Raw genomic sequence first — 24,089 nt, forward strand, 5'->3', positions numbered from 1 at the left:
CCAAAAAAGCTTATGCAGAACTTTTTTTATCCAGCTAACAGGGTAAAGGCACGACGTTCTCATATCTCCTCCACTGTTGGCCACGTGCGTCTGGTAAGAGACTTATTCCCTCAGCAGCTGAAGGCTGCGACAAAGCTTTCAACAAGATCAACAACAAAAAAAACTGCCACCCGTTTTATATAGAAGAAAAATAATTGAGCCAGACTACGTCAATTGAAATTTCTCCGTCAGTGACTTCTTTTTTATTACTGCAAAAATCCGAGCCGCAATAGCCGTCGTTTGCTTCCAGCGTCGCCTGTCTGTGCGGGACTGAGGCCGCGGGGTAACCGATGCGCGTCATCGAAGAGCGGCGGTGTTGGAAGGTTCGGAAGATGGGGAAAAGACGCGTCCTCCTCAGATCAGCATCCTGTTGCGGAGCAGCTGGACGAGCGCCTTCTCGAGCAGGGCCACCCTGTCGAACCTGGCGGGGGGTTGGAAAGGCCCTCCTGCGGCAGCCGCTTCGTCATCGGCCGACTTTCGCAGCATTTGCATCACGTCCGGTGACATCGCGGGTCCGCCACTGCCATTCACATCGTCCGAACGCTTGCCGTGGCCTGCAGCAACACCGGGAAATATCGCAAGATCAAAGTCAGTGAAGCAACTGCTAAAGCTCGAACCATTTAGGCTAAAAGTTAAGCAAAGCTGTTGTAAGCGACAAACTAAAAGGGTAACATGGTGATGGGTGTAGGACCTTCAGTCACACTGCATGCTCCCTTGAACCTATTCCTTTCTGTCAGTCTTCTTTCCAGGATCCCACAATGGCCTCACGTGACTGCCAACGATGGGCCATCTCGTTCCCCTGACTTTGTCTTTTTAGCTTTTATGAAAGGACTTCATAATCATGACGCCACTCTCCCGTGTCTTTTTTTAGCTTTTATGAAACGACTCCAGAATCATGACGCCACTCTCCCGTGTCTTTTTTTAGCTTTTATGAAAAGACTCCAGAATCATGACGCCTCTCCCGTGTCTTTTTTTAGCTTTTCTGAAAAGACTTCAGAATCATGACACCACTCTCCCGTGCTTTTTTCCTTGCGCATCCCGAAACATATTTGTAAGAAGTGTGTGTCGTTTGTGGCTAGCCCCGCCACACATCAGGAGTTGAGACTGCATGTATTATTAGGTGCGCCAGCTGGCGTGTGCGGGGAGGGGAAAGGGAGGGGGGGGGGGGGGGGTGCTTTACGGCTATCTGCAATACTCCTTGAGCACCACGCGCAGCTTACTGTAACCTATCATCTTCACCCTCACACCATCCTTCTCTGCCCTAGTGTGGCACATTGCAGTGTCGCAGGTCCTGGTTGACTTTATCTGGCGACCTGTCCGCACTTCATAAGTTTTGAAGATTTCTTCCTAACTTTCTGGCTGTAAAAGAAGGTATGGTATGAACTTCAGACTACTTACGTGTTAACGCAAAACATTCACATTTTACCCCTCAGTAGTCCACTTGAATCCACAAGTTTTCACGGTATCCAACTCAATACAATGCAATGCACCATAATCCACTTTTAATTATCCACAATGCACTGTGATCTACCAGAATCCACCACAATCGACCATAGTCAAACTAGATCCATCTTATTCCTCCTTATCCCTCCCTAATCCAGTGGACATCATCCTTAATTCATCGTAATTTACTCGAAGTCAACCTATTTCAATATAATATACCCTATTTAAATATAAACCCTAAAGCCTTCGGGATTTTTATTAATGCTACGCGAGCGTCGACTGCCCAGCGCTCCTGCGTCGGAAGGAGAGGAGAAAGCAAGGCCAGGGCAACGGCATGCCCACAATTTTCGCTACTGAAGTAAGCGTCATCTGGTAGGCTGTTGTGATTGCTGCGAACCAAACGCTGTCCATCGTTAGCTGTTATGCATTGAAACATCAAGGAGCTGCGACTGATTGTTTTCTCCGTAGCATGATCGTCATCATCATCAGCCGGACTATACCACTGCATTGCGGAAGCCTCTCCTATATTCCTTCAATTAACCAGTTCTTGTGCTAGCTGGATTCACTTGACCCCTGACGACTTCTTAACCTCATCTGCCTACCTGTTTCTTCCGCCCTCTGCTACGCTTTCGTATCCTTAACGAACACCGGTTGCCCGTTCTCCACATTACATGTCCTGCCCATTCCCATTTATTCTTGTTTTTCCACTAGAATATCATTAACTCCGGTTTTTTCTCTGACCAACTCTGCGCGCTTCCTGCCTCTTAACGTTACATGTACCATTTTCCGTTACATAGCTCTCTGCGCTGTCCTCAACTATATAAATAGAACCCTTTTGGTTAACCTCCAATTTTCAGCTCCATAGGTGGGTACCGGTAAGATACGACTGCTATATACTTTGCTCTTGAGTGATACCGGTAAGTTGCTAGTCATAGCCTGCGAGTGCTTATCAAATAAGCTCCATCCCAATCTTATTCTCTTAGTTATTTTCCTTTCATGTTCCCGATCCGTGGCTACCACCTGTCCTAACTAGACAATTCGATTATCACTTCCAGTGCTTCGCTATCTATTGTAAACTGTAGTTCTTACCTGAGGCTGTTGTACATCGAACTATAACCTGCTGCATTTTGATCTTTGAACCTACCTCCCTGCTTTTCTTGTCTATGTCACTAATCGCTATTTGCAATTCGTACCCTGTGATACTTAGCAAGCCAATGTCATCAGCGAATCGCAGATTACTGAAGTATTCTCCATCGACTCTTATCCCTAACTGCTCCCATTCCAAGTCTCTGAATAGTTCCTCTAAGCAAGCTGTGAATAAAACAGCGGATATCGTGCCCCCTCGCCTAATACATTTTTTATGGGAGTTTTACTACTTTCTTTATGCAGAACTATGATTGCTGTGCAGCCATTATATATATATATATATATATATATATATATATATATATATATATATATATATATATATATATATATATATATATTTATATATATATATTTAGGAAAGAAGCCAACAGTCGGCGAGGACAAGGAAAGCGTAGGGGATGTTACTTTATGTCCTTCTTTTTTTTTAATTTTTACTAGTATAATCAAAGAAACTAGTAATGTAATCATGTTTAGGGGAAGATAATTAAACACAAAGTAGCAGAAAAAACAACGTGCCGATGGTGGGAACCGAACCCACGACCTCCGAATATCGCGTCCGGTGCTCTTCCAACTGAGCTACATCGGCCGCTGTCCCCCGCGCTACTTGCTTGGGTATTTATGTTTGTCTGTATACGAACCCTGAGAGTGTTCACCAGCGCCACCCTCTACCACAGCGGCGGACGTAGAACGTCCTTTTGTTACCGCCAGCGTCAAGTAAAACGTGATCAAGAGCGAGGGCGAAAGCTGTGCTAGAACCCTCTTACGCTACCTATGGCTTCAAAACTGCCAGAACCGAGACCCCCGTAAGCTACAAGCAGATCAATTAAGGGGAAATGAGGGTGCTCGTTATAATACATGAAGGAAAGAAGCCAACAGTCGGCGAGGCCAAGGAAAGCGTAGGGGATGTTACTTTATGTCCTTTTATATATATATATATATATATATATATATATATATATATATATATATATATATATATATATATATATATATATATATATATATATATATATATATATATATATATATATATATATATATATATAAATGAATACTATATATAAGGGCTGGTTATAGGTTATATTCCGAGCATTTTTCTGACACCTGGTTGATAGTATGGATATCGTCGATGCAGAGTACCCATTTTGAAACCCTGCTTGATTCTTTGGTTTATTAAGTCTAAAGTTTCCGCGATTCTATTAGCGATTACCTTAGTAAATACCTTGCACGTAACGGATAGTACGTTGATTGGTCTGTAATTTTTCATGTCCTTAGCTTCTCCTTTCTTATGAGTTAAGATAATGTTAGCGTTCTTCCATGATTCCATGACCGTCGATGCCACCGGATATTGCGTGTATAGGGTGGCCAGGTTTTCTAGTACTATAAGAGGCCGTTTCAACTTGTCCCTGATTACAAACACAGACTTTCTCTCCATACTGCTACTATGGCTCGTGTTTGTGTGATACTATAATAACCACAAATGGCGCTAGATAGGCCGATTCCAACGGAGCGTTGTGAAACACCAGTACGCCGGTTGAGATATTCTTGGAATGATAAACCTTGTCTTGAGTGTTTGCATAAACTTGTTTTCTTTGTGTTCCAGAGGCGTCTGAGGAGCACTTGTTGACTCTGGCCTCCAGCCAGGCACTCAGTCCTGGCTACATGCAGATAGTTTCACCTGCGCCCCGCTGCACTGTATATACATATACATGTTTACTTGCTCCAATTTTTTATTGCCATGTATATGTTTTCCTTTATTGATGCAGGTATCTTGACTAATACAAGTATTCATCATGCAGAAAGTATAACCTCTCAAGCGGCGTGTTGTCAATGTCTGCGCCCAGTAGAGCACAGGTCAGCTAAGGAAAGCACATCTTCATCTTCCTCATTATTTTGTGTTTAACGCGTCAAGACTAAATGGTTCACTCTCGTATCTAGCCGTTTTATGATCAGCAGGTATTTGCTGATAATAGAGCGTGCTACCAGCAAGGTTCCTGCGACATGTTCGTGTTTGCGTCGGCGGTTAATGTAACGGTACAAGACTACGTCATGAGTGAATCAGCAGTAACAGCCAACTCGGACAGTTCTGCTAAGATTAAAGTCGAAGCCATCATGTTTGTATGGCGTCGTTGTAGCGGGGCTTTATCACGGTGTGGCTTTATACATATAAGTCGTGTGGCATGTGTTGTGTTAAATTACCACTGTATGCCAATGAGCATGAGGAACCGGAAGCGGAAATTAAAATTGAAGTGCTAGCACAATTATTTCGCATTTGGCCTAAACCTGCTAGAGTCCCTCTTTTTTTTTTTTTCTAGTTACGCCACTTTACGTGAGATTGCGTCATTAATGTTTCCAAATGGTTGCCGCTGGTTATGCCACTCTCAGCAAAGCATCAGTTCTTGAGATATTGTGAGCATAAAAATGAAAATTCCTGTAGGATTGCGTTAAGAGCTGTAACACATATAAAAACACGCTTGCTTTTTGGCTTGAAAAACATGAAGACCACGTGCGGATATGCGGATTTCAGTTTTCTAGACAATGAAGTACCGAAGAGCGAAGTATACAAATTACTAAACTGGACTAGTTAGTCACGTGGCATAGCATAGTAGAGACGAAGAAAAGCTTTTAAAGCAACACGGATAGCACAGTGTATATTTCAAAGTTCGTATTTCACCAGGCTCTATCTATCTCGTCCGTCACTTTTTCAGCAGACTAAAGTGTTCGGATCCTACTAGTACGCCTTCTTGTGGGTCTTTTTACTTGTTCGAACTGGTCCGCTGGCGCGTGTGCTACGTTCGTGTCCAGTATAAAAGACGGCATAGGTTACCAACCTCGAAATTAGGGCACCTCTCTTTCTTTTTCTGCGCCGACCGATGGATGAACTGGTTTCACAGCAAACTACCGTCGCGTCAGCGACCCAGCCCAGCCCGATGGCCACTGTAAATTTTCCTCTTGTCGCCCGTGAACGCATTATTTATGTGGCGCACTGTAGGAAAGGCAAATGACAAGTACTTTACTCACCTCCTAGGCATGAGTGGCCGTACAGCTTGCAGCTGTCTGTGGATAGAGAAGGGGTGGAAAGAAAGGAAAGAAAAACTTCGTTAGAATGCACCAAGCAGATGCGTCATGACGTTGAGCGCCATGCAGTCCCTGCAAATCAACTGTTTACGTCAACGCGACAGGAGTCAGAGATGCAGAGCACGGCGGAAGAATTGATATGGCTGCACCTAATGCTGTCCTCGCGTCGGCCAAGAGGTGACGCAAAAAAAAAAAAAAATCATGTCCCCTTACCCGGCTGCCGTCACGCATGTCCGTCGGTACCTCTTTCACTCTATGATGGGCATTGACTTTCGAACGGAATTGTGTAGTAGCACAGTTCTAAAGGATAGACCTTTTATCTCGAAGTGGAAATAAAACGACGTCACGCATCTGCAGTGACCGGTACACCTTTATTTACGTTTTGACTTCATTACTGACTTCGTCTCGTTGAAAAAAAATTTGGGCAGGGAATACTGCAAGAGGGCCACACGAGCGCTCCCTCTTCCTCACTAACATCGTTGAACAGCCGGCAAATAGGTCGATATCCAGCTTGCAGCCCGTCGACCCGAGTGTCCAAGCTAAGGTGAGATTGATGCTTACAAGATTTCATAACACTGACGCCGAATAATGATAAGTCAGTAGTGTCATTGACCAGCTCGAAATGAGCGTGAAATTCAAAAAGTTGGCTGAATACGGTTAGATGCCCAAGTAGGCATGCTTAGGCTCCAGGCTAGTACGAAGATATATAAACTGGGCGATCTTATGTGTCGAACTCGAGCGTAAATCTCCACGTTACCTCGACTGTCAGCTCTAAACCTTACCGACAGCTGGACGCTCAAGCTTGGCTCTAGACGCGATAGTGCGTTTAACACCACCTGTTCATTCTGCGAATTTCCGTTTTAATGGCACAGCTGTTCACTACCGTACAGTTGCACGGTAAAGAATTACGCTAAGTTAACTACATGCAGCTATTACAATGCTTGCGCGCCATCTGTACTGTGTCAGCACAGTGCGATCGCGTGTTCTCCTTTGAGCGCCGCATGCTGGCGCTGACTTTTGCCTTCCAGCAACAGAGAAAAACAACAACGGCGATGTCGAATTTTCTGCTACACGTGGCCTTTACGCTATCGCGTAAAACTTCTCCCCCAGACACCGAATACGTAATATTATTAAAAGGAATACTTCCGTTCATAGTTATTGTATTTTTCCTTCTTCCCCAGTGAAGCTCAAACCAGCGCAGCCGATAGGTGAAATTCGCAACCATATTTCGAAAATGTGGCGAAATTTCAGTACTCCTGGTGCCCAGGTACCCGAACGGCTACAGCAGACGAAATCTCGTGATTTCTGGAGAAAATTACTCCACGCTAGGAGTCCCAACCTGAATGAATCCAACGTGCAAGGGCTGAAGCAACGCTGCCAAACCTTTCTCGTTGACTTGCTCCTTTCTTGTTTTCTTTTCGCTTCCACTTAGCGTTATGTGTAATCTTTTCACAATCTTCAAATTCAATGCGCCTTAGATATTTTTTTCTGCTATTACACAACAGCTACTTTTGTGATATGTTGATGGAAATTAAGCGAATACCATGTAATGTTTTGTCTGTTGTTTTGAGACTTTGTACGTGTGAAAATGTCTTGTAATTTTAGAACAGTGTCGTGTTATATACCTGGTCCTGAAAGAATAAAGATTGTTATTTAAATCTATGCTGAAGCATCAGTATTAACTCCATGGGGACAGAGGCCTCGTCAGGCACTAACCGCCTTTAGCTTTTGTTCCTGGATCAAGCATTGTATTTGTCTGCTAGCTGTCGAACGTAAAATAAATAAATAAATAAATATGGAAAGCATCTTCCTGCCAATCAAGCCATTATCTACGGCATGAGTGGACCCTTCACCCATCACGATTGTTGACTCAAAAGGCAAGGCTTTCAGTTTTGCAACTTCCACTTCCATGTACCTGACCGAAGGAAGTCATTACTGAAGTGCAGAACAAATAATTCTTATGAATCTTTGGAGTGAGGAGGCCACCTTCGAAGGCAGATTTACACAGGTTCTACAACATTCTGGGTCTGCGTTGTTAAGTATGAAACGCGATGGGTGAAAATTAAGCCCTGCAAGGAGAATTGCCATTTTATACACTGACATCTCTTTCGTGTCCAGTGTCAAATGAAGCGACGGAGAATGTCGTCAGTCGAGTTGCGTGTGCGAAAAGGAAATGCAGAGACAAGATGTCGCTGAAAACATTGGATGCCGATGTATGCACTCGCCCAACCTTGATCTTCTGGGAGATGTGCTGCGTGAAATTCAATATCAACTGGGGTATGCTACGCAAGTTCTGCTCAGACATCTATGATGCGCAAAGTTCAAATTCAAGTTTATTCGTTTTTTAGAAAGGAGGAGTCGGGACTAAAAGCTGTACTAATAGCTGGTAACAAACAGTAAATCCAGTGATGGTTATAGGCTGAATGACGTGGTTTTATTTTAATGAAATGAGTCATTGATGACAGCTCACTGTTTGTGATTGTATTCATTTTATGCAGGAATCCTAGGGAAGCTTCACCGAGGTTCTGGTGTCGTTGCTACATTTCAATCTGTCTACACTGTTCCAACCATATAGCGCAGCTTTAAATTTTGCGGCTGCACACTTCCAATAAATTGGCTAGTTACTCGGCTTGAACACTTAAGGGATTTTCGGCATGCTCATCTCGCTGTGTCTTAGATGAATAAATTATGCTGCAGTGACTATCATTAATTACACGTAAAGGTCACAACCGGTGGATTAGAGTTGTCTAGATGGGGTGAATGCTTTCATAATAGTAGTCATCTTGAGCACAAAGTGAACAAGAACTACAGCCATGCCTGAAGTGAACGAGTGGCGGTTCCGTGACGGGACTGCGCGCGGACCTCAGCAGTATTGGACAGAAATAAAATTAATTTTGTTTTTGTACAAACATGGCACTGAAAAGCTCACGTAAAAGTAGTCTACACAGTCCAAGCTTTGCAATGTCGCTCGTCCGCGCTCTTCGCATTTTATAAGAACTGTGTAGAATCGCATTCTGTTTCTTCCTGACGCCACTCGCAATTTACGGATTGCTTAGGAAACAGCAACGACGTGATATACGGTTCAATACACTTTGACATGGAACACTCAGTACACTCATAAAAACGGGCTTTCCAAGTGCATCCGGGAGCGTTCGTGAATGAATGTGCAGGGAAAGGCAAATAGGTCACCCAGCATGCATTTTACTAAACCATGCTCGCGACTCATACTGTAGCATAGCCATCGTTTACAAAACGTGTCATACAGAGAACAGGGGAAAAATTATAAGCACCCATAAGCCTACACGTGCGTAGTGGAGTTCTACACGCCGATAGAGAAATTGATTGCGCCAAGCTCGTAATCGTATAATCAATGACGCTCTTAGAACGTGCCGTAAAAGAATTCCGTTCTTATTCAGTCCATAGTTTCAAGACACCAGGAAACACTGCAGTTACAGACCACTGCGCCACCTCGGAGCCACTTCATGCGCTAAGCTGCCAGTCTTCCACTGCGCGCTTGGGAAGTCCTATGGTTTTCATCGTCTTTCAGCTGTTCTGTCAGATCTTAGGCCTCTTTCATGAAGGAATGAGTAGAAGAAGGTAAGCAAAGCTAAACTTGGCTAATCATAGCAAGACGGGAAAAGCAAAGATAAGCGAAGCTAAAGCGGTACTAAGCATTTCTTCTGCATGTATATCCGTGCTTAGCCAAGTCAAGCTGCTGCTTAATTTTTTGTCATAATACCACAGAGGCGACGGAATATTTCGGTTAACTCTTCCAGTGCCGAAAATGTTTTGAATTTGCATGAAAAAAAAAGGAATCACTGGCAAGTGGGGCACACCTTTAGCAAAAGCTGCTAGTTCGCGTTGTACACACAGCGAACCCTTGCACATAACGCCGTGAGGTTTGATAAATATAAGAGGAATGTAGACAGAAACTATGAAATCAAAAATAGTATTAATACAGGACTTGTAAATTAACTTCACTGGAACTAGTGAAGTTGAAGTTGAATTAACTTCAATAGCCAGAATTGTTCACAAGAACTCTCTTAACTAATCTGCATGGTCAGCATATATACATGAGCGAGCATGCGTTTTAAAAGCAAATGCATATATACGCACCCACTGGGGTCACGCTTTCGTAGTGTTAAAAATGCAACGTGCAAACTACATTTTTACTCATTCACTCATGCACTCGGATAATTTCGCGTAGTTTTCATTGCCTGTTGCTGTTTGTCCGGAATTGCAACATAAATGGACGCATTAATTACTTCAGGCATTACTTATCGATAATATTGTTACGATGCGGCAAGACGATGAAGAAAGTCGACAGAACATGACCGATGGCGATGGTAGATGACGTATAATGAAATGTTAGCGGGCCTAGCGCGAGCGCTCCTACCCGCGCCACTGCCCGCTTCTACGTCGTTGCTCATCCGTAACAATATTATAAGAAAGGCTGTTACTTGAGAGCAGAGAATACATAAAGGGAAACAGTGTACATTTAATCTCCAACAAATGAAACCAGAAATAATAAGATGTGTCCATAACAAGACATCGATCAAAATGCTGGATCAAACAAAAACCGTAGTAGGAAAGATGTCAGGGAACGTAAACCACAGCTACAAAGTCGACAGCTCTCAGCCATGGGCACGGGAGAGGAAAGAGAGGAAGAAGGAAGCCGGTGAAGGTTCTTCATGTTTTCGAATGTCTCTCATGCTATTATAGTTTTATGAGTGAAGATAGAGAACTGTTTTGGGCCCGTTCTTTTTATTTTTTTTTTTTTTTTACTATTGCACCTCGTCGATTGCACCTGTTCCTCGACAATACGGCCATAAGGAAGCATGATTTCGTGCTTTTAAGTCTGTGCCAAACATTAATTTTCGGGCACGCCCCCGAAGGGAGCATTGTTCTAGATGCGCAGCTTAGTGAAGGCTCAAACATTCGTTTCATAGCTTCGTATAAAGCGAGAACATATCATTCCCGGAAGTGAATGACAGCACGGCATCAATAATCATCAAGAATCCGTACATTGCTCGGCAGCGCTATAGTGTTCAATCAGCTCCTTCCCTTTCGACCGATGCAGTTCCATTCAAGGACAAACCAGGACGGACAAACGTCGTACCACGAAACGTTGGACTGGTGCAGGTCATACGCAAGATGCAGTGTGTGCTCACAACGAACGTACATGTAGAGAGTGGTATTAATGCAGTCCCTTACACTCACCAGTCGACGCCTGCGCCGAGGACGAGTCCTGTCCTTTGGCTGGAGGAACGGGCACAGACACACGAGCCAAGCTTAGGCCACCGCGGGAGCGCTTAAGCATTCGCTGCGCTGTAGTCGACAGCAGCGACAGCGGCAGCAGCAGTAGTAGAAGCAGCAGCAGCATTTCAAGGAAAGAAATGGCAGTAATATACGGTTGCTACGGTTGCAGCAGTGCGAACTGCAGTTACTATTCCAACAGGAAGCACGCCCGCTTAAACCAGTGCGTTCAGGTTCGAAAACTCCGGAGGCTTTTTGTGCAGCGAACTTGTTTGTTTTTGCCTCATGTTGGGCCAAATCGTCCTAATCGTTTCCTTTTTTGCCAAACATTGGATACGGAGGCCGCGTAGCGCTGTAGGAGCAGCAGAGATGGCAACTACGGCTCAGATTTTCCTGATCTGATCTGGTACAAGGCCTGATCATCTTCATGATCAGGGTTTTGAGGATGCGCAATCATAAAAGAAGTCTTTGTTCTGAACGGCTTCGCCAACTGCGTACGCGGCCTCTGGTGCCAGATCTGTCTTTTACAACGCTGCCACGACGGTCGTTTTGTGCGGCCGTCAAGAGTGTGGGTATACTTACTGTTCCGGCGCAGAAGCGTGATGATTTTCTTGTCCCGCACCCCGTCTTCGACAGAGTCACCACCTGCGAAACACCGGAAAGTCACGTTTCTGATTCATTCTAGGACGAGTGGGCTGCGCTGCGAACCATGTGCGCAGCAGTCGCGCCGCTTCAGACTCGTCCAGTTAAGCGGCGGCTAGAACAAAGCTGCACTGCTAGTTATTTGGAAACGATTTTCGGGGTGAAGTAAAAAGCGTCCAGTTTCGCGAGCACGTTGAGGAATTTCATTTGATCAAATTTACCGGTGATTCCGTGCTTCTCACACGTCTCTGACTTCACTACAATGTTGAATTTATAAAAAAAAAATGTTATGCTTTGGATGCTCGTACATCTTTAACTAATTTATACAGTTAGTCCATGTGCTTCCGACCTTTTATATTATCTTACTTTCTTATGAGTGTGGCACCAAGACCGAAGCTCTGTTACTGGCTTATGTGTTAAAGATTCCAAAGAGGTACGAACCATCGGCCCAATGTTGACACTGTGTTGTCAATGCACTGGTGCTATGTTGGGCCAGACATTGCCAACACAGCACAATATTCGGTGCATGATTTGTGCTGCCTGGGAAGTTTTTGTTTGCTTGCTTGCTTGCTTGCTTGCTTGCTTGCTTGCTTGATTGATTGATTGATTGATTGATTGATTGATTGATTGATTGATTGATTGATTGATTGATTGATTGATTGATTGATTGATTGACTGATTGACTGACTGACTGACTGACTGACTGACTGACTGACTGACTGACTGACTGACTGACTGACTGACTGACTGACTGACTGACTGACTGACTGACTGACTGATTGCATAGTCAGGTTGGCATACGCTCAGGAGAATGATTCGTGGTGTTCTTCTGCATTATCACTTCTGCATTATCAGTGGGATCCTTCTGACAAAGTGTAAAGTGCAAACAGAATTTTGCGGTGACATTTTCTGGTCTTATTCCAATTTCGCATCTACAAACAAGTCAAACTTTGATGATGAGGCTTGTAGGACAAAAACGTGTTCAGCACGGCGGGTTACCTCAGCCTAATGAAAAAAATTCTTCATCAGCCACATAAAGAAAATATGGGAACTCTGCTCGAGAAATTCGTTCCCACCATCAACCACCTATATACCGTTTTTTTTTTTTTTTTTCTGAGTCCAACTATATTCGCATTTCCCTAGAAAATATTTGTGAGCAACCGCATTTCTGGGCGTTTGAATAACTGCGGCCGTTTTTCCTGGCATCAAGAAACTTTCCGAAGATCAGGCATTGTTTTAAACAAATTGATTGTTGCAGTTTTTTGTGAGAAATGAGCTGTACCGTGCATCCCCCTTCAATTCGTTCAGCATAGCTACATTCTTTTTTCTGGATCCAGAGAAAGTTTACTTGGCAGCCTATTTGTTTCAAGGACGCTATCTGTTTTCAAGTATGCGGTCGAGCAAATGGTCAAGTAGCATAAAGCGAGTATATCGAGTATAGTGCTCGCATCATTTACAGTGTGCTACGGTGAAAAAGGCAGTGGGACGTAACGGTTGATGTAAATAACTGTATAAGTTTTTTCTGGAAAATATGTTTGTATACAGTGAAGTAATTTAAATTCGGTGGCCTGAGCATGAGCTGCTGCAGTCAGACGAACCGGTAGTAAGAACAGGAGTATTGTGCTATTTTAAAAGATGTATAGAGAGGGCAAGCGGAACTCAAAAGGCTATAACAAGAAAATTATTATTGCACTATTGCCTATAAAACCTTTCTGTAAAATTTACAAATCGGTTACTTGCGCTCGAGGAGCTGCAAACAAACTTTCTGCTCGGTCTACGGAGCACGCAAATTCGAAAGGGGTTGGTCGTGGCTTTAAAGACATGAATCGGTAACTTGTAGTCGTTTTTTATGGCAGTATAGACGAATCCACAAGGCACGCTTACAATATGTTTAATGATTGCGCTAAGTAAACTCGTGCGATTAAGACACCGACGCCCAATTACATAACGCCGGTATAACGCGTAGCCTGATAAACTATGAAGGCACGAATGGCCCCGGCGCTAGTAGGCGCTGTGCAGTTATCCGCACCGGCCAGTGGGCGTAGCCTATCGAACGTGGACGTATCGAACGACAACGAGTGCTGATATAGATTTCAATCCGGTTCGTGCCCTACATTGCCTCGTACCTAAATCCTGAATGACGTCATGAATGTGCGTATGAGGGTGTGACTATATCAGCTCCGGTTGAAATCAGTTCGTTTCAGCAAAGCAACCGGGGCTAAAGAACTAAGGGCCTAAAAGAAAACTAGGAAAGAAAAATGTTCTTCTACCGCGTAACCCAAAGTACTCGACCTTTAATAACAAGATTATCGAGATACACCCCTGGTGTCTGGCAGCTTAGGTTCGGCGAACCGAACGTCTGTGCACGACAGCGACAGAAGTGTCTATATAGTGTACAAGAACGTATTTTTCGAACGCTGTTTGCACTTCTTTTTCGAATGTCCACATTAGCTTAGTGCGTGGCCGTTAAACCGTGCCCGTTTCCTTGGGCCTCCTACTGCTAACCCATCGACGAAACCCAAAGAGCCGAACAATATCAGAGTCGGAAGTGCTGCGCCAATTACCCTATTCCGTGCCAATCTGACCTGTTGCACTAAGCTGCGCCTAAACGGCAATTTAAGCGATAATTACTCATTGCAAGTACATATATATATACAAAGTCAGGTTTAACTCAGTGCTATCGTCAGCTGAGCAGCACTGAGCGCTCGCTACAATATGAACGCAGTGTAGACGTAGCCGCATTCATATTAGTATCATCAAATATATATCATGAAAATCATATGATTAAAAGAAACAAAAATGGCATCCAGAAACATGTGAAGGCAACCGCCATAGCTCCCCACTAGCGGAGCACAGGCGATCGCGACCCGTAGCAGATCGTAACAATGACGATGTGCGAGCCTCGGACCTCTGCAAACTCCAAGCAACATGTACAGGTCGACAGCAGATCGTGACGTCAGCATTGTGCAGGTTGAACGCCGCTGCAATTGATCGCACAATAAAGAAAAGTGTAGCACTACTGGCGGTCTCAATGTCGGCGATTTGCGGGCCGCACGTCGCCGCAAGTTCTTGAGGCGCGTATAGCGACAAGCGATTGAGACGGAAGCGACTCTCGGGCCGCGGGCCGTCACACACAGCTCGCGATATACCTACGTCAAGCGCAATTGCAGATCGGGTAGTCAACTATATGCGTGTTATGCGTGGTGCTCAAGGCTTCGCGGTTCGCGCGTTCTATTATCCGTAGTGGCTCGGGAATTCGTTGTTTTTATTCTTAACTGCAATTAATAGCAGCTAACATGTCGCACAATCTGTTGGTAGTATAGCTCCTTTTCGTTTCCTTTTTCTTTCATGAATTCGAGCAAAAACATTTAGAACCGTTACACTGCTTGTATATGCTTCTGGTCTGTGGGAGAGAGAATCAATCCATCTCTATTTTGGACTATTGCAGCGAGCAAGAAATGAGCTCAGCCTCTCCAAAATGCCACGAATTAGTCCATATATTGCTCTAAACCTGCGCCAAAATGGAACTTTTGCTGCTCCAAAGTTGCTTCAAAATAAGACCTTTGCTGTTCTTGTGCCTTCTCCAAAAAGCTACAGCGTGCTTTCACCCCCGCTTTACGAAATTCGCTCTGAGCCATATCAGGACGTGCAGACAGGGACAATTAATGCAACGTCCACGAACGCTAACTTGCAACTGCAGGTGTATTGAATCAAAAGCTGATTGAATAGCCAAGCCAAGCAACACCACAAACTGCACGATGACAAAATACCTTACAGAAGGTAATGTCGCTATGGTCCTGATCACGTGAACTTATCACACAAGCCCTTCTCGCTGTGTTTTAAAGCGATGGACAGCTCGCTGGGACATCGATCGCCTAGTCATGAGGTATGTCTAGCCTCGATGGTTTCAAGCGTAATGTTAAATAAATGAATCGTCAAAATGTCCATAGCCGCAAACCATGGAGCATTCACAAACCTTGCCCTCCACAAGTTTGGAATCTCTACCAATATCTAAAGACCTCTCGTCCTCCCGGGATTGTACATTAATGCGGATACCAGTTTGCCCCGCATATAAATACCAGAGGATAATAGTAATCGATTAACCATGTTCATGATGTAATGTACATAACCATTCTCCTGTTTCACCCAGCACGAATTTCATCCTCGAACAAACTTCACTACTTTGCTCTTAAGAATGTAATAGATTGTTGAGATTCCATTAAGACTCCTTTTGATATGAATCACTACGACTCCATGAAGATGAATATCTTCGGAAATGTGAGCACAGGAGTTCTCTTTACCTCTTACAGAGTTGTGGGGCTTTAGGGTGGGGCAAGTGCTTCCCATATACGAATGAGGAGCAAACCTGATTACCTTACGCAGAGTTCGTACATACGGTAACACTGCTACTTTCTCGGCACGTCGCTGTCTATCTCAGGGCTGATCCCGCAAACCTCCACTCAACAGTTTAACCTTTTTGTGTGTGTGTGTGAACTAGGAAAGATATATTTAGCCATGAAAAATGAGTTAGCTTTTCATTCTTGCCCTCAGAAACAAAGTGACAGTTCAGAAGCTTTAGACTCTCTTGAAAAACGGTTGAGTGAAATGTTTGAAAGCTTCTACCTTGCAGCGGTGCTACTTCAACATCCGAAGACGCGTCTGAGAGAACAACTTTCTCTTCTTTCTGGGGCTTTTAGACGCCAGCGTAAGCAGCTCGTTCAGTCAAAAAAGCGTCTCCGTCGCTGTTGCCGCACCCTTTTTGTTTTAAAGAAAAAAATAACGCACGTATTTCATATCGAAATTGAGACGCAACCGTTCTTTATGTAGCGTTCAGGGGGGTGTCATATATCATTTCTCTTCCCATTTATTATCTATCTCCTATAGGGGGTATTCACTGACGCGCTGTGCGCTGTGCATTGTGGGTAATTGAGGCGCAGTCGGCCATTTTTGTGTCCACGGAACGAACAGGGCGAACGTATATCAAGTGCTGCCGTACGGTTCTGCAAGCAGTGGCATCCGCAGCTATATGTTATTTATTGAGCTATCGTAGACTGTAATAGACGCGTGCACAGTGTAAACAACGGAAGCTGAAGAGCTGCGCGAAAGACCTCGACATTTTAAGGTTCCGGAAGTACACACGAACAACTCCACCCGAACGAGACACTTCCCCGAAATGCGATGCCACGTATGGCTGGCACGGCACAACCGCACAATTATCATGGAATGTGAGAAATGTATGTCAAAATGGGCTGGACTGGAATCTTCTGGATGTGCCCTAGCAGCCAGCTCTTGTCACTATGTGTGCACGATTGTTCTTCACGCACTCGGAACACACATTCCCGGTAAAAGAGCAGCGCGGCAATGTATCGCTTGCAGTCATGCGCATGCATTCAGCGCGCCGCCAACACCTCCTCGTCGTGTTTTGTTGCAATAAAATCCTTCAAAGAGGACTCGCTAAACTTTGTGTTGCCGTACTTGCCTCATTCGATCAGAAGAAGTCGGATGTTCGCATCGTCTGTGTCGGCTGCTAATCAAAGCAGACCGCATGCAGATTCGGCGAAGGAACGTAGGCGGGCAGAGTTGTTTTGCAGAAGGTTTGAGGAACTTTATAAACAAATTTATCTCTAATAACAAATCAAGTTTAGCTTCGCCAAAACTGCGCTTTATTTAAAGAGTTTTGTTGCAAAAAGTTATTTCGAGCCCGCAAGGCAACGAGGTGGCGCTACCGGTGTCATCGCTGTGGCGCACTGGCGTGTGGCAGTGGTTTCTTTTGCTTCCTTACCGCCACAGACGATGCAAACATCCGACTTCTGATCGATTGAGGCAAGTACACCAAACAAGTTTTGTATAAAAGATACTGGCTACTAAACACCATTTATATGCAGAATATCAGCTACAAAAACTCAGCGGTTTAGTTGGTATAAACGTTGGACGGCACGCACGTAATTGCACAAAGAGCGAGTTCGTCTGCTTCAACCGCGGCTCTTAACCCAGCCGCTTGTAACGTAGTTGCGTTCTTCGAGTGGTCAGTAGGCTTGCGGTTGGTTTCTTGTGATGAAGCTCGTCTGTAGGACAAGGAATTCATGAATGTCGCACATATTTATGCGTGGGCACAGGCCGACGCTTACAGTGCTGTTACGCATATTGACTGCACACGGGTTGGTACCAAAGTTTTGTTTCGTACAGGTCTCTGTCCGCATCGCGCCCACTTTGCAGATAAATCGAACTGTCACTCATGATACCGATTGAGTTTTCATAACAACGGTGCTGGCATGAGGCAGAGTGACAGAGCAAACGGACGCGCACGAACAGCTAACCTAACCGCCGCCCCGTACTAGTACTAGTCAAAACAGGACGCAAAGATGGCGTCGGCTGCATACTGACGTCAGCTGTGACGTCATGTGAATACCCCCTATAGTAAAATAGGAGGCTAGTTTGCGATGGGGGTTCGAACCGACGACCTGTGCACCTCCAATTGAATGCCGTTCAATGTAAGTTCAGGTGTCCGCCAAAACGTGAGGCAGATACCACGCCTTCTTTTCTAAAAAAAAAAAAAATACCACTAAAGACGTTCAACATTATACCAAACTCTGTGCCAGCCTCTCAATGCTGAAAACTTGCAGAATGAAAAGGCGGTGTTGACGGCGCAATCGTGTCTGCTCTTAAGGGGCACGCTTAGTGCCCTCCTAACTATTTTTCCAGATTGGACTGCGTGTACACTTGGCGAGAAGTATCCGCCAGAAGCTGCTCACCTGAGAGCTTTATTTTAAGGCCAGTGTATAAATCTGTGTGAACGGTGTCTTGGTGCAATCAGATCAGCAAGCAATTTTTGACAATTTGTTCCTCAAGTCAATAATTTGCAAGTTAGCTTCTATGCATTTGCTAACTAAATAACTTTACTTAGTGAAAATACTGCAAACTAGGCAAGGCGACTCTTAGCAGACTACAGTTGACTTCATTTGGCTAGGACAGTTCGTCTTAGCTTGGCTACGTACAGCTGCGATATCCTGCGTGGCGGAAAGCTTGGCAACCGGAATTTCGTCGCTAGTCTGTAGTCGTCTTCACGTCGCAAGGGAGAAATAATAATAATAATAATAATAATAATAATAATAATAATAATAATAATAATAATAATAATAATAATAATAATAATAATAATAATAATAATAATAATAATAATAATAATAATAATAATAATAATAATAATAATAATAATAATGATAATAATAATAATAATAAATTCAAATTCATTTCTTCCTCAAAAGTACATGGAAAGAGGAGCTGCAGAAAAAGCTGTCGAAAACAGCTTGACAGGGCCACATACCCCATTTACAACGCAGCAGCAGCAGACAAACGACGACTCCTTCAGCTCGTCGACTTATACAAAGAAAAAAAAAAAGAAACAATTTTACGAGTCGTTTCAATTAGTAAGCTTGAATATTAATGATGCGAAACTTACTGCCGTTGGGCCGCCGTTCACTGAAAGGCAAGCGCAGTCACACCCGCAAGCAGAAAACACCACTCCAAAAAGGTCGCGCGCAGAAAAGTGCCGCTTCACTTGCAAACGCGTCCCGATTTCCTTGCGGTGGCTTCGACCTCACTCTTTTCTTAGGCATGGTTGTCTAGCTCTGGTATGAGAGGACAACCTCAGCATGTTTACCTGTGGCCTTCTCTCTAAAGCCTGACCTTATTATCAGTACGTTTTCTTCCGAGCACACAAAGCCTATTAACTTTTCCGTGCCGAGGTGAATAGAAATTAATTGTGCTCTTACACAGAAGAGCTCAAGAAGCAACCGACTTTTTCAATGATAGACTACACTGAAATATTTCAAATTGGAGACCCAATATACGCATATCAACGGGCTTTGCTCGTACGTGTCAAATGTTATCCCTATATGCACTGTCTTCTCTCTCTTTTTTTTTTTTTTTACTTTCCTTCGTGAAATAAGTTAAAGCTGATGCATTTTCTTGGGAATGAGTGTTACTAAGGGTATTATGCTTAAATATAAAAGCATGTCCTCACTTTTCTTTCACTACATTTTCTTGGGAATGAGTGTTACTCAGGGTATTATGCTTAAATATAAAAACATGTCCTCAGTATTCTTTCACCACGATTTGCTAGTAAGCTGTTCTTACGCACCTAATATTCTTCCTAGACATACAATCGGACACGCGGCTTTCGAGTGGTGATACAGTTTCAACGCATGTTTCACTACAGGAGAAATGTGTAAAGGGGGAGAGTTACTGCTCCATGCACAGGTATACGCTATCATTGGTTGCAATGCTGATACGGTCAGTTGCACAATGTTGCTATGGGCGGAGATGTCGATGGGGGAGGCGGTAAGACCAATAGACAATGGTTTACGTACCGTGTGCAGAAACCAAAGGTGACTATTCCGCTACTTCCACGCGCACTGGCCGCGGCTCCTTCTCTTCAGCCAGGAACAGCAAGAGCAGTGCGTCGACTAGAGGCCGATATCGCGCTCGTTTCCTCGATAAACCGTAGCTCGAGCAGGAACCGCACTTCGCGGAAAACATTTAGCAGTTATATGTGCCTCAAATCAGTTTGCCCACCCGCCTGTGGTAAGCATTTTCCGCTGCCAATGGCAGATCGCGTTTTACTAAAACTATTCGACAGAGTAGTGGCTCTGTGAAGTGTTCGTCAACCTTAGGCGTTTTCCCAACGTGCCACAGACCGCGCCGCAGTGTACGCACGTATAATAAATTTCTCGCGGACATCGAGTTGCAGCTTGATAGTCAGGATCTTCGTTATATGAACGTCTAAGGGCTGGGTTCGGCTCCTGCTACAGCACCTCAATTAAACACTTGCAAAAGCGCTTTCCTGGCAAATTGAGTTGGTGTAAGAAAATAGGAAGATAAACTTCTACCCTGAACCAGGTCTTCGTGACATCCATATAACAATAAAAAAATTACACACCCTTCCTCCCTACCTACCTCTGTCCCTTCTCCCTCACTCGCTCGTTCGCTTGTTCACTCGCTCGCTACCTCACTCACTCTCTATTCACTCACTCGCGTGCTAGTTCACTCACAAGTGCTCAGCTATGGGTCGCCTTTGGAAGTGCGGTTGCGTTCAGGGGTGTTAAATTTTTGGTAGTGGTGAAACCATTTTCCAGCAGATGCAGGATAGGCGTCAGCCTAGACGGCAGCCTGGAGCCCTTTCACTTGGGCGGTGTGTTCGGCCAGTCGTATTAAACTAAGCTGAACCTCAGTGTTTGAGCTTAACAGGAGTCTCTCAAAATTATTCCGTTTTTGTCTGTTTATCTATATTGTGGATATCTTGACGAGTTCATACCTTATCATTATTTATACCCTATGTATAAGATCTGCCCTATCCCGATATAGTTTACATCTATTTAAAAATTGCTCCGGGTACCGCTGCTTAAGGGTAGCCCGATTCGGAAAAGTTCTTTTTAAGCGCCTCCAGACGCTTTCTTGGCTCTGCCGATGGATAACATTTTGATAGAAAATAGAAATTGAACCAAGAAAAGTTTTCCTGGAAACAACATTTAACGCACAATTTAGACATTGAGGTCGAACCCTGCTTATTCACTTTCAAATAAGTGCAGCGACAAAAAAAAAAAAAAGAAAGCATGCAACTGTCTGCGAAAACCTTTATTACATTTATTTATTTCCTCCGAAAGCTCGCATCGCGAAGGTGAACACGCGTGTGTTCCGGGGGAAGCAAAAGCAAAATAGCAAGTGGATGAAAACCACACGCGAACACCCAATGAAAGCAAGCTCAAGAAGAAATCACAAAACTGAAGCAAATGTTAATGCGCAAGGACCACTGCAAGGCAGACCACAGAAACGAGCTCAGGGTAGGTTCTAAAAAAGTAGGGCGCCAGTAAAAGCAGAAATGCGAGGACAAAATAGTGCATGTCTTGTGACGACAACTTAGGTATAAGCAGAATAGGTTTGGTTTGGTTTGTGGGGTTTAACGTCCCAAAGCGACTAAGGCTATGAGAGACGCCGTAGTGAAGGACTCCGGAAATTTCGACCACCTGGGGTTATAGGTACGAATTACAGAGAGCGTTACGAAACCAAGCATTGTGTACAAATATTAGCAATGAAAACTGAGTAGCAGGGAATAGTAAATAGGAAAGTTCTTGCAGCTTAAAAAGTAAGGAAATAAGCTCCTAGAGGCAAGCACCTCTATATAAGGGCACATCTTTAGGAACACTGGTTAACTGGTAACAGCTTTTATGAGGTATTTATTCTGAAAGTTGCTCCGCTGTGTTGTTATTTCTTGCACACTGCCGTAGTAATTAGTTCTGTCCGTTACTGAGTCAATTGTTCAATGCACTTAATAAAATGAATAAACTCTGCGTGAGAGACCGATCTTATTAAATATGCTACGTTCATAACTTAAAGGATAAGAAAGGTGACATTTCCAGAGCCTAATTTCCCTCACACGGAATAACTTTTCGTTATATTTCATCCGTTTTATTTAGTTTTATTACCCTCTTTATTTTTACAACCCACAATGTACTTCAATAATAAAAACTGCTCGCTGGCATTTTTTTATTATAAGCGGTAAATATCACTGCGGCTAAAATTTAGAACTGACAGCGTGACATCAAATCTGATGAATTACTTATGGACAAGAAAACAGTTAAGATGTTGTAGGAGAATATTTGTCGTTCGGCTCCCCATGCACCAAATGGCAGGGTAGCTAATAAAACTTTAGTAAACATTTAGTGTACTGTATGTATGTACTAGACTGTAGCTTGTTCAATAGGGGCGCGCTCTGCTATCATCCCTTACGCGCGCAACAATTTAATTCTCCCTCCCGCCTGCGAAGGGCTTTCAAAAGGCACAAGCGTGCGACGTGGAAGTCTTTGGCTTCAAAACGTAATGTGTCTAAAACAAGTTTTAAAGACCTATCTATGTCAAGGTCCGGCACCACCGTGTGTGTCGAGTGATGTTTCTCAATGATATTAAAACAATGATGCAGCACCTAGTCGGGCACTGTACATTAGGAGAAGCTTGATTTTATCATCATCATCACCATCACCAGAGCTTCCGTAGTACGTATTGAAAACATCTACTCTAGCGTAAGAAAAGTTGAGAGTGTCTCACACTGAATATTTATAACGAAAAGGACGAAAATTATTTTTAACTGACGACGCAGTTTGAAGATAATAAACTATAGTTCGACACAGAGTCACATACAATTTAAAAACGAAGCAGGAAAAGATCATACTAATAGGTCTGTCGCCAGATGGGACGGCCGATTATCATGAAGTCTGGATTAATCCCGTTATCATCTGGCAGCATGACATTGCAGAATGTTCATAGGTAGAAACTTAACCGCGACGTCATGAGAATCGGTAGACGTCATTGGCTGGAGGGTTTCCTGAAAGAGGTCTGCCGCTCACAGGTCAGTCTTTATAATCGCGTTCACGTATTCCTCCTCTGTGTTAGCGCTGAATTATGCACGAAGCTATGGAGCTCCGACAGTATCTTAGCCTTTTTGCGAAGATCAACAATCACAAGATAATGCCGTGCTTTCGGGCTACCATCCGCCTCTTTATAGGTTAATTGTCTTCACTTCCTCACGAAGCGGCTTTCTTGCTCAACATCATCAATATCATGTTATAGCTCAGAGAGACTAATACCCGACACTAAATTTTCAGTGAGTTCGCGTCTTTCTGGTCGCTCCTTTCATGTCATCTCATGACCTTTAAATGAAATTGAATCTGCACCAGTTTAGTTTCCGCGTCTTAACTGGTGTGAACTAAAAATGCGGATCCAGCAAGGGCTAACGAAAATTCTTAATGCTTTGTCCGTTCTTCTAAAAAACAAACAAAAAAAAAACATCGCGACATTTGTTTTGAAAAGAGTTGAGCACCTACAGTTCACTACCAGGAATTGAGTACTCCAGCCCCCAGACGTTAGCAATGCATAAAAGAACTCGAGTGAAACCATAACTACAAATTATTATTTAATGAAACCAAATACGAAAATAATTAATGGGGCACTTAAACTCCGCCTTTAAGGGTATGATGCGGTAGCGTATGTGCTGCGAGCCCACAAATAAAGCTCTGCTTCAACCGAGTCGTATGAACATTCCTGCGTGTCCTAGTGGTATAACGTGAATGCAAGGGTCTTGGCAGGCTGGTTGGTTCTGATATTTACCCTCCCACATGAAAGTAGAGACCCGAGTTGGCAGCTCTTGCCAAACGTTACACAAGGCAACCCTATACGTCCAGTTAGACCTCGGCCATGTCAGCTGCCAGCTGCCGCCTGCCAGCGCCACGCCTCGTGATTTTTCACTCACTACGCGAACGCCTGATTTTGTGGTGGACGGGGCCTTTAACGCATTCACGTTAAAAGAAAAGGCTCACAAAACTTGCAGTCCACATTGAGCCACGTGGCTGCAGTCCACATAATGTACACGTGGCTCTCAAATCTGGGGCCTGTGTAGTCATTCCGACCGGCTCACGATGGCACACAGCGGC

The 24,089-nt window shown here is 44.0% G+C and overlaps 1 protein-coding gene across 1 annotated transcript in view; it reads right to left on the minus strand.

Annotated features, from left to right (window-relative positions):
- Positions 1 to 230: 230 nt before the first annotated feature.
- The window catches only part of LOC146186515 (uncharacterized), a 31,378-nt gene continuing 7,519 nt past the window's right edge, over positions 231 to 24,089 (minus strand). The window contains exons 2-4 of the mRNA XM_084605700.1: positions 11,548 to 11,610; positions 5,653 to 5,688; positions 231 to 593 (exon numbers count right to left, since the gene is read on the minus strand). Of these exons, the coding sequence (XP_084461826.1) occupies positions 394 to 593; positions 5,653 to 5,688; positions 11,548 to 11,610 (299 nt within the window). The 3' untranslated portion in view covers positions 231 to 393. The remainder of the gene's footprint in view (positions 594 to 5,652; positions 5,689 to 11,547; positions 11,611 to 24,089) is intronic.

Source organism: Amblyomma maculatum, chromosome 6, assembly GCF_055883805.1.
Source record: "Amblyomma maculatum isolate TAMU_Amacu chromosome 6, ASM5588380v1, whole genome shotgun sequence".
Lineage (NCBI taxonomy): Eukaryota > Metazoa > Arthropoda > Arachnida > Ixodida > Ixodidae > Amblyomma > Amblyomma maculatum.